Source organism: Salvelinus fontinalis, chromosome 8 (genome assembly GCF_029448725.1).
Source record: "Salvelinus fontinalis isolate EN_2023a chromosome 8, ASM2944872v1, whole genome shotgun sequence".
Classification (NCBI taxonomy): Eukaryota; Metazoa; Chordata; class Actinopteri; order Salmoniformes; family Salmonidae; genus Salvelinus; species Salvelinus fontinalis.
The window spans coordinates 26,185,313-26,202,394 of record NC_074672.1 but is presented as its reverse complement, the minus strand read 5'-3'; the positions used below and the strand labels follow the sequence as shown (position 1 = coordinate 26,202,394).

Genomic DNA, 17,082 nt, shown 5'->3' with positions numbered 1-17,082 from the left:
TGGGAAACATAGTTTTTTGTTGTTGCTAGATCCTTGAGCTCCATGTGGCAGGGAAGCCTATGGGTCATAGATAACTTTTTAAAATGTATTCAAACTGACATGTATTCAAAATGTTCTCTCTCCTCAAGCATCGATTCAAGAGACATAAAAATACTTGGATAACCACATACACATTCATTTTATTCAGTAATTAATTTCCATAATAAAAAAGATAATGACAGAAGAATTCACATTTCTCAAGACTTAAAAAAAGACAAAACCCTGACATCAGAATGCTACAAGAATCAAACATCACAGACGGAGCACTGGCAAAATCTGATCTGAAATCAACAGTGACGTAAAGTACTTAAGTAAAAATACTTTAAAGTACTACTTAAGTAGTTTTTAGGCGTATCTATAGTTTACTATTTTGACGACTTTTACTTCACTACATTCCTAAAGAAAGCATTGTACTTTTTATTCCATACATTTCCCCTGACAACCAAAAGTACTTATTTAATTTTTAACTCTTAGCAGGAAAGGGAAACGATGAAATTCACACACTTATCAAGAGAACACGCGGTCATCCCTACTGCCTCTGGTCTGGCGGACTCACTAAACACAAATGCATCATTTGTAAATAATGTCTGAGTGTGCCCCTGGCTATCTAAACAAAACAAAAAATAAAATAAATAAATATATATATATATATTCACTACTTTTACTTTTAATACTTAAGTATATTTTAGCAATTACATTTACTTTTGATACTTAAGTATATTTAAAAACAAATACCTTTAGACTTTTACTCAAGTAGTATTTTACTGGGTGACTAACTTTTACTTGAGTAACTTTCTATTAAGGTATCTATACTTTTACTCAAGTATAACCATTGGGTACTTTTTCCACTACTGGAAATCAAACTAAGATAACGTTAATAGCTCACTGGCAGAAAATGCAAAGTGAGTAATGGTTGGCTACCACAGAAGCCCAAGTGAGTGACCTTTGACTAGCTAAGAACAATGGTGCGTATGCAAGTAAGCATTTTGTTGGACGAAGTATACAATGTGTGTCCCGTACATACGACTAATAAAACTTGAAACAAACTGGAAACTGTCCTCTGTGAAGACATCCATACAAATGTATACACCCTTAAACAACACAATCATGTGAAAAATAAACACTATTAAAATGACCTTGTCCACTTACAGTGCTGAAAACATGACTAAAAGACCATTCTATCAAGACCCAGATGAGACATGCAAGGATCTGGGATGCCTCAGTGGAAGAACAAGAGCGCTAGCCACACGCCGGACACAACTGTACTGCTCTGATGTGTGTTTCAAATGTCATTGTCACCTTTTTGCATATTGATCAAATTCTCTCAGAATAACAGTTCTGCTTCTACAGAATCAAAGACAAACCACGGGTACAGTGAGGTTAAATCATGAGTGTGCAATGATGGCGAGGGGGACAATTTGACTGAACCAAATACATGTTTGACTTATGTAAAGGCCAAGGGCAAGCAACTCAAACGCTGAAATCCTTCAATAGACATTTAAACATGAATATCCAAGGTACTAGGACATGTAAGAAGACCCAAACTCAGCCAAAAAACCAGGGCAGTGTAACATAGATATTCCCAGATCTCTGCCTGCATCTACCATTCCCAAGGCGTTAAAACCTTACAGTATAGATCAGAGGGCAACACAGAGCTACAACACCAAAGAGCGGTAAACAAGTCAAGTGACATCCAGTCCACTATGGCCAAGTTTCATGGAATAAGCAGACATCATGGAATTCCTTTTACATAAGATACTGTATGTTGGGTCCATTTAAATTCTTATTTATTTCTCAAATAAGTATTATCATAATGAGAAGATAAAAGCACTTGTTTTTAAATACAATTTAACAGATTCTGCTTGCATAGCTAATGATGAAATCTAAGGCTTGTAAGTAATTAAAGCAACTGTCCAGTGAAAATCTCCCTTTTAAAAGTTAATATTCTGTTAACTCATACAGTGGCCAAAAAAACACTTAAAACACCACCTCAAACTTGTATCTCAAACAAACATTTCCTCATAGAGGATGAGCTGGCCAATCAGCAGTCTACTTGCCCACACCATGTGACCGGTATAAGCACACACCATTCCAACATAGAAAAGCTGATTTTCAGCTTTTCTATGTTGGAATGGTGTGGGCAAGTAGACTGCTGATTGGCCATTCTTAATTACAATTTTTTGGAAGGATAATTTAAGTAATATGGTAGTTAATTATAAGTAATTTCTATGCAATATGAATTAACTATATAGGTCATATATGGGGGTGGCAGGTAGCCTAGTGGTTAGAGCGTTGGACTAGTAACCGAAATGATTGATAAAGTCTATGTAAATCATTTCAGTTTCGTAGTCAAAACATGCAATCATCGGCTTGCAGACAGCTCATGTCACCAAAGCTAATATAAACACTAAAAGCATGCAATAGACAACTATGAATTAATTTTAAATACAGAACAGTAAACCAGTCTCCGTGTAACGATTTCAGTTTTGTTTGAACCTGTTGCTATGGATTGTCGTCTAGGACAGGAGATTGAGTTGAGCTATACTCAATTTTGCCCTCTTCATCTGATTTTAGGTAATGTCATCTGATGGACATGTCTCTAGACTATAAGCTCAGTTTCAGACACAGTGTCTATTCCCCCCCAACCAAGTTGAAAAGAACATCAGTTTAGTGAAAGAGTTACTTATGTTCAACTCGTGCTTGAGAACCTGTGTCATTAATTAGAGTAACTGTTATCAAAGTAAATGAAATTGAAATGCCATTCAAAACATTATTTTATTTAGAAACTAAATTTTCTTTATCTAAAAGCCTGTTACATGTCCATTCACTAACTACATACAGGCTCTTCCAGCCATTCTCCTCAAGACAGCAGCTTGACTTTAATAAATGGAATTAAGAGAGTCAGTTGGTCGCCGACTGAATTGATTTATAAATAAATACTTAAATTCAGGTAGAAATCTATGGGAAAAAAACAGTTGGTTCAACAACCGAAGATTAATAAATACTGAGGAAACTACCTTTCATTTGCAATTAGGATAGATAGATTCACATGAACATCTGGATGATATGAACATAAATAAAAACAAAACAAAAGCACTGGATTCAATTTTCTATCTGTTCGACCACCTTGACTGGTTGGTCCTGAAATTCACACACTTATGGGTCAGACGTCTATTAATATCGCATTTCTCAAGTCATGTAACACGAATCGACGTGTTCTAGTAAATGAACATAAAAATTTCCCTTACAAAAACAGAACAAAAAAAGGAATGAATAAATATGCACTGTCATAAATAAAAGTGGTACATAATAAAAGTGGTACATAAAAAAATAAAAAGAACAGGTCAGTTAACACCTTAAGTATGGTATGAAAAGATGAACAAGTCTGATGATGTAAGGGTCTCATAATAAATGCAATTACTGGAGTTTAAAGCTCTTGCTGAAGAGACTCAAGGCTAGGGACTTGGTGGAGGTGGTGGGCTGTTCTTCCCAAAGTGTTGGGTAGTTGCCGCGTTCACATGCTAGTCGGAAAGTCAGACATTTCCCGACTTGCTAATTGATTGTAGTTATACACATGCTGCGTTCAACCAGTTAGCAAGTTGGACATTTCCGAGCTTCATAGTTCCAACTAGCACGTGAATGCGGCATGAGACAGTAGGCGGCCTACGTATGTAATGAGGGGGGCAATAACACAGTCAGCAGTAACAGAAATGAAAAGTTCTGTTGTTTATTAAACAGAACCAGGTCACAGACCTGACTCCCCCCTCTCTAAATCAATATACTTTGAATACTTAACCTTTGTTACACAGTGAAGTCTTAAGCCAGCATAATCTTTTACAATGAGCTTAATAAGTCTATAATGACAAACTGTGACCAAATTAGGGAAAGAAACCCTCTTCTCTAGGCCAATAGCAGTTGACGGTGATGTTTGGTCGCTTCAGAGAATGATCCTCTCTGAAGAGTGCTTTAAGTTGTGCTTTTTTTGGCACAGCTATTTTTGACTTCTCTCAAATGATTTTGGTTTGACAATGATCTCTTGAACCCTGTTTGTTTTTCCATTGAAATCACATACGCCAAAGATGAGAAAAAGGAACTGAAAACGAGTGTTCATGCTATCCACAAGGCAGAGCGAGTCATTATGACAGAAGTTCTCTACTCTAGAACCCTTGGGTACACGATGCAGAAACAGACAGAGAAGTAGACAGGTGACCCACCTGACCACCAGAGGGTTCATGCGTTATATTTGCATCACTTAGCAAAGCTACAGTAAGACTATGGGTGAGATCCAGGTCCTAGGACTGCCCGTCTCGCTGTTTCTCTACTCCCACTAGGTAACATTGAGACAGACAGAGGCAAGGCATTTTCAATTCAGCTCCCTTCGGACAGTTGGAGCTTAGCAAGATCACAGTTTTCACATCGTCGCCTTTAGATGATGTGTACATTTGAAAAATGTAGATGACATATCAAAAATCGAAATCAGATCTTCCCAAGTGTGATGTCTGTCCCCAAGGTCTGCGTTAAAGTCGTAAATAAGCATACATTCTTTGAGTTTAAGGTTTTTGACTCAGTTTTTCACCCAACAAAGAGCCTAACTGTTTCTTTGAGTTGAGTCTCAAGTAGGCAATTGTCTGAAAAACGAAACGCAGTAAATTCAAGGGCAAATCAAATCAATTTTGAAAACAGTTGTGACATGTTTAGAGTACGACTACTATATAAAATAATATTCAGTAGCATATAATGACAATCAAGAACAATATCATGTAACTGATATTTTGCGCCATACAATAATTACTACCAACTACGTATATAAAATTGACATATTAACTCTAGTCTATTGTCAGTTAGTTATTAACCTAGTCTGTCATCAACTGTTGGGAACATTTGTTTTTAATAGAAGACAAAGAAGTGATTTGCAGGTCCAATCCCAGCAGTCGCTTGTTTCAGTGATTTGCAAATGCCAGTACAGGACAACATTTTGGAAGCCCCAAGTTCATTTTTCTTCATCATATACGTTCAGATTTGTCTTACATTTTTTTAAATAAGATATTCAGCATAAGGATTTGGTGCTTGGTCCAGTTTGTTATATTCCAACACAGATTCTCGTTTTCTGAAAGGTGTGCATGTTGCATTTGGGATGGGGAATAGGTCTTAGTGGAGGAGGTGGGCTTGGTTGTTCCTTCCCTTTCTCTTCAGCTCTCCAAGCCCCAGCAACTCCACTAACTGTCCCCTACAACCCACATGCCTCTTTTCTACGGTTGGAGGCTCTCATTGTCCCATCACCTCAATGACATCATCATCATCTTCATCGTCGTTGTTGCTGTCTGAGCTGCTTCCACCGGCGTTCTCTGCCGAGCCGTGGGCAACAGAGCAACCCAGCCCTGCCCCCATCAGGCCGGAGGAGGAGGGGAAGTGGGAGAAGAAGCTGGAGCCAGCGGGGCCAGGGGTGGCGGCCGGTAGCTCCCTGGGGAGCAGCAAGTTAGGATACATGCACAGAGACTGGCCGTAGGACATGGGGAAACCTGGGGGCAGCATGCCAGCCATACCAGCACCCAGCATGAAGGGAGCTAGGGAGGCCGAGTCAGGGGCAGACGAGGAGGTGATGGTGGAGGAGGATCTAGGTAGGGTGCCGTCCCCCAAGCCGAAGGGGTCGGGAGTCATGGGGAACATGAGACGGTGGTCACCCTGCTGGCTGTGGGACTGGAAGTAGGGCAAGCCGACCCCCATGAATATGGGGTGCCCCATGGAGCCCAGCATGGCTGGGTTGAGGCCCATGGGTGGGAGGTCATAGCCCGCCGCGAAGGGAAAAGCCTGGGGGGGCAACTGGGCCGAGGTGCGCTTGCTGGGGGCCGGCTGCTTTTTGTTGGCCCGTTCGATGTTGGACGGGGTGCAGGCCTTGCGCTTGGTGCCCCTCAGGTCCAGGGCAGCAATGGCATCTGTGCTGTGCTTGGCCGGGGCGGAGGCATCACTCCAGGGCTTGGCATGGCTAGTTATCCTGCTGCCATTGTTGCTCTCCGCCGGTGCCTTCTCCTGTGGAGCCGCTGCACCTGCAGACGAAGCCTTGGAGCCCTGCTGGGCCTTGATTCTGGTTGCAGCCTCGTACCTCTGGAGTTCACTCAGGATTTCAGGGCTGTCGGGGGAGAGCAGGCGAGTCACACAGCTGTTGGCGGAGGCCTCCTCCGATACCTTCTGGGTGTCTGAGGTAGGGAAGGTAAGACAGACGGGTCAGATACTTCTCCAGACTAAACGAAACCATCAGCACTGGATAAAAACAGATCCATACGGACCAAATGAGTAGAAACTATACTGACTAAAGGTTGAGTTTGGATTGCTACCTTTGGGTGCAGCAGCTGAGCTCTCTTCCCCTGCCTTGGGCTTGCTTCTAGTGCGGATGGCAAATATCCTCCCATCACAAGTCCTGATGTAGGTCCCTTTCGTTCCTCTGATGACGTGGATGCTCTCTCCTGCACTGATACTGGCCTTAACATCAGTTGAAATGTTGGTTTCAGGTATCACGATATCTGTGGTGGTGACGATCTTCTGGACGAATACGCCCGCCTTTTGCAGGTAGTTGACGGGAAAGCCCGAGCTGGAGTCGGAGTCTGCTGTGGGGGCAGAGCTGTGAGACGCCTGGCGAGGCATCGTGGGAATTGGAGTCGACTGAACTGGGCGGACACTGGCCACCGGCTTCTCATCTTGTCGGGGGGGTGGGCGCCTGAAGAGGGGTAAGGGAGAGTAAAGATGACAGGGTGGGGTATTGGCAGTCCGAATTGAGAGTGGAGGGTTAAAGATTTTATCAAGTTTAAACTTTGGAATTCAAAACTTGGTGTCACATTAGGTATCTCTCTCTAGTTCTTCATGGAACCATGAAGTGCTACCTTCTCCTGGACCTGTTGTTCTGGGTATCTTCCTTTTAGGGAGTTTTCCTAGACACTTTGCTTCTGCATTGTTTGCTAATCTGGGTATCTGACGTAAAAAGGGCTTTACAAAATACATTTGATTGACTGTATGCAACTGTAGTATTGTTACTGAGAAAACGTGTATGTCTTTGGGGACCATCTCACCAGTTGCGCTGGCTGAAGGCAGGGATATTTGTCAGGCTCTGGTCGCTGGCAGGGTAATAGTGGGCATAAGAGGGGCGCGTGTAGGGCACCGACGCACGCTTCTCATCCTCGTAGCTCTTCTTGGCGGCCTTCTTCTCGGCTTTGGTGAGTTTCATCTCCCATCGCTCCATCAGGAGAGACTCGTGGTGAAAGGGTTGCTGGAGAGACAGACATTGAGAGTAGTTGAAGTGAAATTGCTCTCTAAGTATAATATGCCGTCATGTAGGTTATAATTCTGGATATAACTGTTAATAAAGTAGCATTTTGACAAGAGTGAGAGTTCAATGTGAAAATGATGGGTTGAGACAGAGTCTGTCCATGATCCAGCGAGCTAGGTGTATGTATCATGTGGATAAGTATCAACTTATCAGTAGACAGTATAGATGTGTGTATATAGATATGTATATCTAGTTTGGTTCTAACCTTGGTGAACAGGTTTAGGTAGAGTGCATAATACAGACTGGTGTGCATATAGCTACAGTTGAAGTCGGAAGATTACATACACTTAGGTTGGAGTCATTAAAACAAGTTTTTCAACCACTCCACAAATTTCTTTTTAACAAACTATAGTTTTGGCAAGTCAGTTAGGACATCTACTTTGTGCATGACACAAGTAATTTTTCCAACAATTGTTTACATACACCAAGTTGACTGTGCATTTAAACAGCTTGGAAAATTCCAGAAAAAGCTGTCATGGCTTTAGAAGCTTCTGATAGGCTAATTGACATAATTTGAGTCAATTGGAGGTGTACCTGTGGATATTTTTCAAGGCCTACCTTCAAACTCAGTGCCTCTGCTTGACATCATGGGAAAATCAAAAGAAATCAGCCAAGACCTCAGAAAAACATTTGTAGACCTCTACAAGTCTGGTTCATCCTTGGGAGCAATTTCCAAATGCCTGAAGGTATCACTTTCATCTGTACAAACAATAGTAAGTAAGTATAAACACCATGGAACCATGCAGCCGTCCTATCGCTCAGGAAGGAGAAGCATTCTGTCTCAAAAAGATTAACGTACTTTTGTGCGAAAAGTGCAAATCAATCCCAGAACAACAGCAAAGGACCTTGTGAAGAAACTGGAGGAAACAGGTATAAAAGTATCAATATCCACAGTAAAACGAGTCCTATATCGACATAAACTGAAAGTCCGCTCAGCAAGGAAGAAGCCACTGCTCCAAAACCGCCATAAAAAAGCCAGAATACGATTTGCAACTGCACATGGGGACAACAATCGTACTTTTTGGAGAAATATCCTCTGGTCTTATGAAACAAAAATAGTTCTGTTTGGCTATAATGACCATCGTTATGTTTGGAGGAAAAAGGGGGAGGCTTGCAAGCCGAAGAACACCATCCCAACCGTGAAGCACAGGGGTGGCAGCATCATGTTGTGGGGGTGCTTTGCTGCAGGAGGGACTGGTGCACTTCACAAAATAGATGGCATCATTAGCAAGGGAAATTATGTGGATATATTGAAGCAACATCTCAAGACATCAGTCAGGAAGTTAAAGCTTGGTCGCAAATGGGTCTTCCAAATGGACAATGACCCCATACTTCCAAAGTTGTGGCAAAATGGCTTAAGGACAACAAAGTCAAGGTATTGGAGTGGCCATCACAAAGCCCTGATCTCAATCCTATAGAAAATTTGTGGGCAGAACTGAAACTGGTGCGAGCAAGGAGGCCTACAAACCTGACTCAGTTACAGCCGCTCTGTCAGGAGGAATGGGCAAAAATTCACCCAACTTATTGTGGGAAGCTTGTGGAATGCTACCCAAAACGTTTGACCCAAGTAGAATTTTTTAAAGGCAATGTAAACTTCTGACCCACTGCAGGCCTGTGATGTAGTGTGTGTTTATAGATGTGTATATAGGTGTATTACCTTGGTGACAAGGTGAGGGTAGAGCTGGCAGGCCTGTCTGATGGCTGTCTCTATCTCCTGGTGTGGCTGTAGTTGCACCTGTGACACGTCAGGCTCCTCTTCCACGAAGTGCAGCAGAGACTCCACCTCCCTTCGCGTGAACGACAGAACCGGGTTCAGGTCATCCACCACTCGGTCTTCAGAAAGGAGGGATGGATGGAGTCAAGAAAGGGGGTAACACTGTATGTCTAGGGCAGGGGTGGGCAATTCCAGTCCTCGACGGCCTGATTGGTGTCACAGTTTTGCCCCAGCCCCAGCTAACACACCTGACTCCAATAATCACCTAATCATGATCTTCAGTTTAGAATGCAATTTGATTAATCAGCTGTGTTTCATAGGGATGGAGAAAATGTGTGACACCAATCAGGCCCTTCGAGGACTGAAGTTGCCCACCTCACGTCTAGGGCCATCAACAGCTGCATTGATTGGCGCGCGAAGGGATCACTATGCTCTACCAGCTGAGCCTAACAATGGCAAACTATGTCAAAGTGCACTTGGAGTGCACTTAGCCTGAGAGGAGTCTGACAGATCACAGGACTGCTGCACTTCGCAGCACACACACTGTTTTGCATGCTAGTGAAGTGGACTGGGCATGCTGAAGTGCCCTTAACAGTGTAGGCCTATTGTAAGAGTAGATAAAAAATATTGATAGCAGATGACCATGTAATAGTAGGCCTAGTAAACATGGCTGGAGGAAGCAGAGGTGTAGTCTGTATGAAGTCAGTATCCATTCTATTATGTGTTTGTTTGGTTCGCTGGTTACTCACCGGACATGCCCTGCTTGGAGATCTGTCGGTCGTAGATCTTCTTCTCCAGGGTGAAGTCACAGACCAGGCGGTAGATATGGCAGGGTTTCTTCTGGCCGTAGCGGTACACCCGACATACGGCCTGGGCGTCGTGACAGGGGTTCCAGGAGGCATCAAACACCACCACGCGGTTAGCCCCGATCAGGTTCACACCCAGACAGCCAGCCCTGAGGATGGGGAGAAGCACACGTCACTGACCTGATGTGTATGTGCATGTGCATGTGCGTGTTTGTAACTAGTGTGGTTACTAGTGTGACTATACATAAGTATGATTACAAACAAATTATAATTATTTCTACCAGTGTGTTCCTGTGAAGGTCTTTTACCTGGTGGACAGCAGAAAGATCAAGGCGGAGGTGTTGGACGGGTCGTTGAACTGGTTGATGAGCCTCTCTCTCTCTGAAGCAGATGTGCTCCCATCCAGTCCTAAAGAGACAAACCATAAAAAGGAAGTCAATCCCTTTCTCCAACACACAGGAACAACCAGTTTTTACCCAAGGGCTTCATACATAGAATGATGGCAAAATATCAATATCCCCAGCAGGTGGCGATAGTCAATGTAAATCAACGGGAAAAGTGGCACCATGGGATTGGGGAGGCTGAATACATTTGTATAGCTTCAGTAAAAGACACCACTGGACAAGTGGAGTAACAGAGACATGGTGACAGCGGTGCTTGTCATGGGAACAGGGACACTTACTGTAGTAGTTGTGGTTTCGGACCCAGTTTTGGTTGTAGCCCTCTCTGGCGCTGCCTGCCAGTATGGGCCTCTTGGCCAGGAACTCCTCGATGACTGACAGGGTGGACAAACTCTGACTGCACGAGAAACAGTGGAGGGAGGGATACGGTGAGGAGGGGTGCTTGGAAATTACAGTGAAACTAATAACCATTTGAGAAGTTTGTCTGTCTGTGCTTCGGCCTTAGTCTTCGTGGAATATGTTGCGTTGCAACAGTTGTTTTAAAGGAACTGAAAGGAAAACTTGAAAAACGTAAGATCAAAACAGTAAAACAACTGTGAGGTTCTGTTTCTGTGCCTACCTGAACACCAGGATCTTGTCTCCCTTCCTCACACTCTCGTCGATCAGGTGGAACAGCAGGACCATCTTAGCAGAGTTCTCCAAGAGCCCGGGTTTATAGTCAGACATGATCTCCTTCGCCTGAGAGAGAGAGGAGATGAGGTAACAGAACAGTAGTGTAGTTGTAGTGCACAGTTTAGGGTAATAACCTGTTTTGTACTGAAACATACAACAGAATCCGTTCTAAATGAGCGGCCCTCAAGTTGTTTTCCAACCGTCATAAATCCATGATGACTCAACCCCCTGCCACTTAAACTGAATGGAAAAACAAAAACATGGTAGTGAAGTGTGGCTGCGTACCCATTCGTAGGTGATGACCTGGTTGGCCTTCTCCTGCAGAGCGTTGAGACTCAGCCCTCCGATGCTGTTGGGGTCCTCCGAGGTCTTGCCCTTCTGGTTGGGGGCTGGGCAGCGGGCGTGGCCGTTGGTGATGTCATCCAGGTCCAGGTCCTGCTCATTGGCCAGATTCTCCTTCTGCAGCGCCTCGTACAGCACGTCTGGGTGGTTCCAGATCTGGTAGAGGAAGACATTATTCCAACATTAGGATGACGTCTGAATGAAATGTGGACATGTAGTACACAGCATGTGACATACAGTGCATTGGGAAAGTATTGTGACCACTTGACTTTTTCCACATTGTTACGTTACAGCCTTATTCTAAAATGGATGAAATAGTTAGATTGATGAGGGGGAAAAACGATTTCATCCATTTTAGAATAAGGCTGTAACGTATTTTACTTTCCCAATGCACTGTACATCACACGCTATGTACATGTCCACATTTCATTCAGACGTCCTAATATTGTTATAATACCACATCATTTCAAACTAAAATATCACCTTTACATAAGTATTTAGACCCTTTACTCAGTACTTTGTTGAAGCACCTTTTTCAGCGATTACAGCCTCGAGTCTTCTTGGGATGACGCTACAAGCTTGGCACACCGGTATTTCGGGAGTTTCTCCCATTCTTCTCTACAGATCCTCTCAAGCTCTGTCAGGTTTCAACGGAAACAGGATGCACCTGAGCTAAATTTCGAGTCTCATAGCAAAGGGTCTGAATAGTTACAGTGGGGAGAACAAATCTCTTAAATGTTGTGCACAAATTTGTTTACATCCCTGTTAGTTAACATTTCTCCTTTGCCAAGATAATCCATCCACCTGACAGGTGTGGCATATCTACACTGCCGATTTTGCAGGTTTTCCTACTTACAAAGCATGTAGAGGTCTGTCATTTTTATCATAGGTACACTTCAACTGTGAGAGTCGGAATCTAAAAAAAATCCAGAAAATCACATTGTATGATTTTTAAGTAATTAATTTGCATTGTATTGCATGACATAAGTATTTGATACATCAGAAAAGCAGAACTTAATATATTTGGTACAGAAACCTTTGTTTGCAATTACAGAGATCATACGTTTCCTGTAGTTCTTGACCAGGTTTGCACACACTGCAGCAGGGATTTTGGCCCACTCCTCCATACAGACCTTCTCCAGATCCTTCAGGTTTCGGGGCTGTCGCTGGGCAATACGGACTTTCAGCTCCCTCCAAAGATTTTCTATTGGGTTCAGGTCTGGAGACTGGCTAGGCCACTCCAGGACCTTGAGATGCTTCTTACGGAGCCACTCCTTAGTTGCCCTGGCTGTGTGTTTCGGGTCGTTGTCATGCTGGATGACCCAGCCACGACCCATCTTCAATGCTCTTACTGAGGGAAGGAGGTTGTAGGCCAAAATCTCGCGATATGGCCCCATCCATCCTCCCCTCATTACGGTGCAGTCGTCCTGTCCCCTTTACAGAAAAGCATCCCCAAAGAATGTTTCCACCTCCATGCTTCACGGTTGGGATGGTGTTCTTGGGGTTGTACTCATCCTTCTTCTTCCTCCAAACACGGCGAGTGGAGTTTAGACCAAAAAAGCTCTATTTTTGTCTCATCAGACCACATGACATTCTCCCATTCCTCCTCTGGATCATCCAGATGGTCATTGGCAAACTTCAGACGGGCCTGGACATGCGCTGGCTTTTGCAGGGGGACCTTGCGTGCGCTGCAGGATTTTAATCCATGACGGCGTAGTGTGTTACTAATGTTTTATTTTTGAGACTGTGGTCCCAGCTCTCTTCAGGTCATTGACCAGGTCCTGCCGTGTAGTTCTGGGCTGATCCCTCACCTTCCTCATGATCATTGATGCCCCACGAGGTGAGATCTTGCATGGAGCCCCAGACCGTCATCTTGAACTTCTTCCATTTTCTAATAATTGCGCCAACAGTTGTTGCCTTCTCACCAAGCTGCTTGCCTATTGTCCTGTAGCCCATCCCAGCCTTGTGCACGTCTACAATTTTATCCCCAATGTTGTTACACAGCTCTCTGGTCTTGGCCATTGTGGAGAGGTTGGAGTCTGTTTGATTGAGTGTGTGAACAGGTGTGGACAGGTAACGAGTTCAAACAGGTGCAGTTAATACAGGTAAGGAGTGGAGAACAGGAGGGCTTCTTAAAGAAAAACTAACAGGTCTGTGAGAGCCGGAATTCTTACTGGTTGGTAGGTACTCAAATACTTATGTCATGCAATAAAATGCAAATGAATTACTTAAAAATCATACAATGTGATTTTCAGGATTTTTGTTTTAGATTCTGTCTCTCACAGTTGAAGTGTACCTATGATAAAAAATTAGAGACCTCTACACTGTATGTAAATAAGGTATCTGTTTTTCATTTGTAATAAATTTGCAAACATTTCTAAAAAACATTTTTTCTTTGTCATTATAGGGTATTGTGTGTAGATTGATGAGGATTTTTAAAAAATGTAATCCATTTGAAGAATAGTGCTGTAACTTAACAAAACGTGGAAAAAGTCGAGGGGTCTGAATACTTTCCGATTGCACTTCCCACATTTATTTCACTCCTGTGTATGACAAAACAGACACGGAAAGGTATGCACACCTTGCAGCACACACAGAAGGCCTTGAGTGGGTTAAGGCTGAGCCAGCCGCTGTTGCCTGCCTCTCTGAAGCGGTTCATAAACTCTGTGTAGAGGGCCCTCTGCAGGGGCGACAGGCGCACCATGATCACATGCTCGTCCTTGGAGGGAAGCTGGTCTCTCAGCACGTTATGGCCACGCCTGGGAACAAACACAAGCACAACCAGAGCTAGACCACAAATATTTATGCCATATAGATCTCATCTACATTCATGAACAAACACAACCATTATCAGACTTCAACTAAAATATCCATTGAAAGTACTCTTTAGTCCAGGAATAGACTGGGGTGGCAGGTAGGCTAGCAGTTATAGAGGTGAGCCAGTAACTGGAGGGTTGCCAGTTAAAATTCCGGGTCCGAAAGGAAAAATTTGGCGGGTAATGAGCTGGCAATCAGAGGGTTGCTGTTATCAAAATCCTAGATGCCTTTGCCTGCCGTTGTGTCCTTGAGCAAGGCTCTTAACTTCTTGAGACTATAGGGGGTGCTGTTTTCTCATTAGCATAATTTGCATTACAGATTAAACGGCTTCCTACTCAATTCTTGCTCGTACAATATGCATATTATTACTATTATTGGATAGAAAACACTCTCTAGTTTCTATAGCCGTTGGAATTTTGTCTCTGAGTGAAACAGAACTCAATCTACAGCACTTTTCATGATAGGGAGTCAGATTTCAAACATTTTGGCCACTGATCTGGAGTCAGTTTAAAGCTCACTGTAAATGCTATGGAGAAACAGACACTGCTTACGTCTTCCCCTGGATGTCAGTGCGTGATGACGCTTTGAATGGTGTCGATTGCGCAATCAGTTTCTCTATAAGACACCAAATAGCGGAAGTAGCTTCCCTTTGCTGCCTGCGCCTTTCGCGCGAAGGACATCGGACTCGCCTCCTTCCAAGCGTTAGTTTAGCCAGTAATATTTCTCCGGTCATGTTTTTACCCGTTATAGGTGTTAACAGCATCATAAGGTAGTTAATTTGAACCGTTGCATAGCAATTTATATCCTTTTAGTGCGATTTTGAGGCATTGCTTTGTTGTGCACTTTGAAGCGCTGGGCACATTTCGGGGTCCCGGTCGTACGTTAGTGGGCATTTCGACGGACAAGTGGACATCTTTCGACCAAAAGAAGATTAGACCCAAGAAAGGATTCTTTGCCCAAGATTCTGATGGAAGAACAGCTCACAGTAAGAACAATTTATGATGATAAATCGTGTTTCTGTCGAAAAATGTTAAACACTTACGCCGCCATTTTGTTTTGTATAGCTTCGCTTGGCGCAACCTGTATTGAAAAGTAAGGATAATAAAAAAAATGTAAATCAGCGATTGCATTAATAACTAATTTGTCTTTCGATTCCTGTCAACCCTGTATTTTTTAGTCAAGTATATGATTAGCTATTGATTAAACTAGATCACTCAAAGATGGCGACCGACATTTCCAGGCTTGTTTTGCTACTATTTTCATTGTATAACCACGTTTTTTTATGGCTAAATATGCACATTTTCGAACAAACTGTATATGTATGTTGTAATATGTTACAGGAGTGTCATCTTAAGAATTCTGAGAAGGTTAGTGAAAAAATTAATATATTTTGCCGATGATACGATATCGCTCTCTTTGGCTAGAATCAGTGCTCGGTTAACGTTTGCGTATGTGGTATGCTAATATAACGATTTATTGTGTTTTCGCCGTAAAACACTTAGAAAATCTGAAATGTTGTCTGAATTCACAAGATCTGTGTCTTTCCATTGCTATGTGCTGTGTATTTTTAAGAAATGTTTTATGATGAGTAAATTGGTAATACACGTTGCTGTCTGTAGTAATTCTAGGAGCTTTGGTGAGATTTGTGATGCTGGCTGCAATGGCAAACTATGATTTATACCTGAAATATGCACATTTTTCTAACAAAACCTATCCTATACCATAAATATGTTATCAGACTGTCATCTGATGAGGTTTTTTTCTTGGTTAGTGGCTATCAATATCTTAGTTTAGCCGAATTGGTGATAGCTACTGGTGTTGAGAGAAAATGGTGGACAAAGAAAAATGGTGATTTTTGCTAACGTGTTTAGTCAATAGATTTACATATTGTGTCTTCCCTGAAAAACATTTTAAAAATCTGAAATGGTGGCTTTATTCACAAGATCTGTATCTTTCATTAGGTGTCTTGGACTTGTGATTTAATGATATTTAGATGCTACTATTTAATTGTGACGCTATGCTAGCGATGCTAATCAGTGTGTGTGGGGGGGGGGGGGGTGCTCCCGGATCCGGGGTAGAGGCTCGTTAGAGGTTAACCCCCCACAACAACAGCTCCGCAGGCGACCAGTGTGGCAGCACTGTACCTCTCCAAAAACCCTGTATGTGTATGTATGCATGTGTGTTTACGGAGGGGTTGGGTAAAAGCAGAATTCAAATTTCGCCTGGACCTTGTGTGCAATTGACCAATAAAGTAATCTTAAGATTTAATCGGAGAGGGGGAAACTTGCCTATAAAGTAAAAAGAGAATACTGTAGTAGCAACAGTTCATGTGGGTTATAACCAGCTCTCATTCTCACCTCTGGACGAAGCCTTCCAGCAGGCTATGGAGGACATGACTTCGGTCTCTCATCAACCGGACGTCCTGAGGCGTGCTGTCCACACACTGCCCGTTCAGAATGGGCCTCTCAAACATGTTACTGAACTCCTGCCTGGTACCTAGGAAATCAGGCCTGACAAAGTCCACCATGCACCAGTACTCTATCAGGTTGTTCTGGAGTGGGTATCCCGTGAGGACCACACGTCTCCGGGTACGGATGTTCTTCAGGGCCTGCGAGGTGCTGGCGTGGCAGTTCTTAATGCGGTGGCCCTCGTCACAGATCACCACGTCCGGGCCTGGGCGAGACAGGGCCTTCTCTATGTCTTCAGGAGGGTAGAGGAATGTCAAGTTAGAGCTATTTCAGGAACAATGGAAGTCCAACCAGTCCCAGATTGCCTAGTTAAATGAAGGTTAAATCCAATAAAAAAGCCATGACGGTAAGATGTGTATGTAGGACTGATCAAAGCATTTACTTTACGTTCCATTTATCTAAGTGACTCATGTTATCGGAGTCACTCATGATGAAGTCATACTAAATTGATGTCGTGACTGGATAACTGGAAACCCATGCATGTACATGTACACACATCCTGGAG

The 17,082-nt window shown here is 43.1% G+C and overlaps 1 protein-coding gene across 2 annotated transcripts in view; it reads right to left on the bottom strand.

The window, feature by feature from the left end:
• Positions 1–159: 159 nt before the first annotated feature.
• Positions 160–17,082, bottom strand: part of LOC129860969 (helicase ARIP4-like) — a 91,386-nt gene continuing 74,463 nt past the window's right edge. For both annotated transcript variants that reach the window (XM_055931946.1, XM_055931947.1), the window contains 11 exons: positions 16,467–16,809; positions 13,874–14,051; positions 11,236–11,448; positions 10,898–11,016; positions 10,560–10,675; positions 10,186–10,285; positions 9,821–10,026; positions 9,015–9,190; positions 7,101–7,297; positions 6,372–6,751; positions 160–6,233 (listed from right to left, as the gene is read on the bottom strand). In XM_055931946.1, the coding sequence (XP_055787921.1) occupies positions 5,305–6,233; positions 6,372–6,751; positions 7,101–7,297; positions 9,015–9,190; positions 9,821–10,026; positions 10,186–10,285; positions 10,560–10,675; positions 10,898–11,016; positions 11,236–11,448; positions 13,874–14,051; positions 16,467–16,809 (2,957 nt within the window). In that variant the 3' untranslated portion in view covers positions 160–5,304. The remainder of the gene's footprint in view (positions 6,234–6,371; positions 6,752–7,100; positions 7,298–9,014; positions 9,191–9,820; positions 10,027–10,185; positions 10,286–10,559; positions 10,676–10,897; positions 11,017–11,235; positions 11,449–13,873; positions 14,052–16,466; positions 16,810–17,082) is intronic.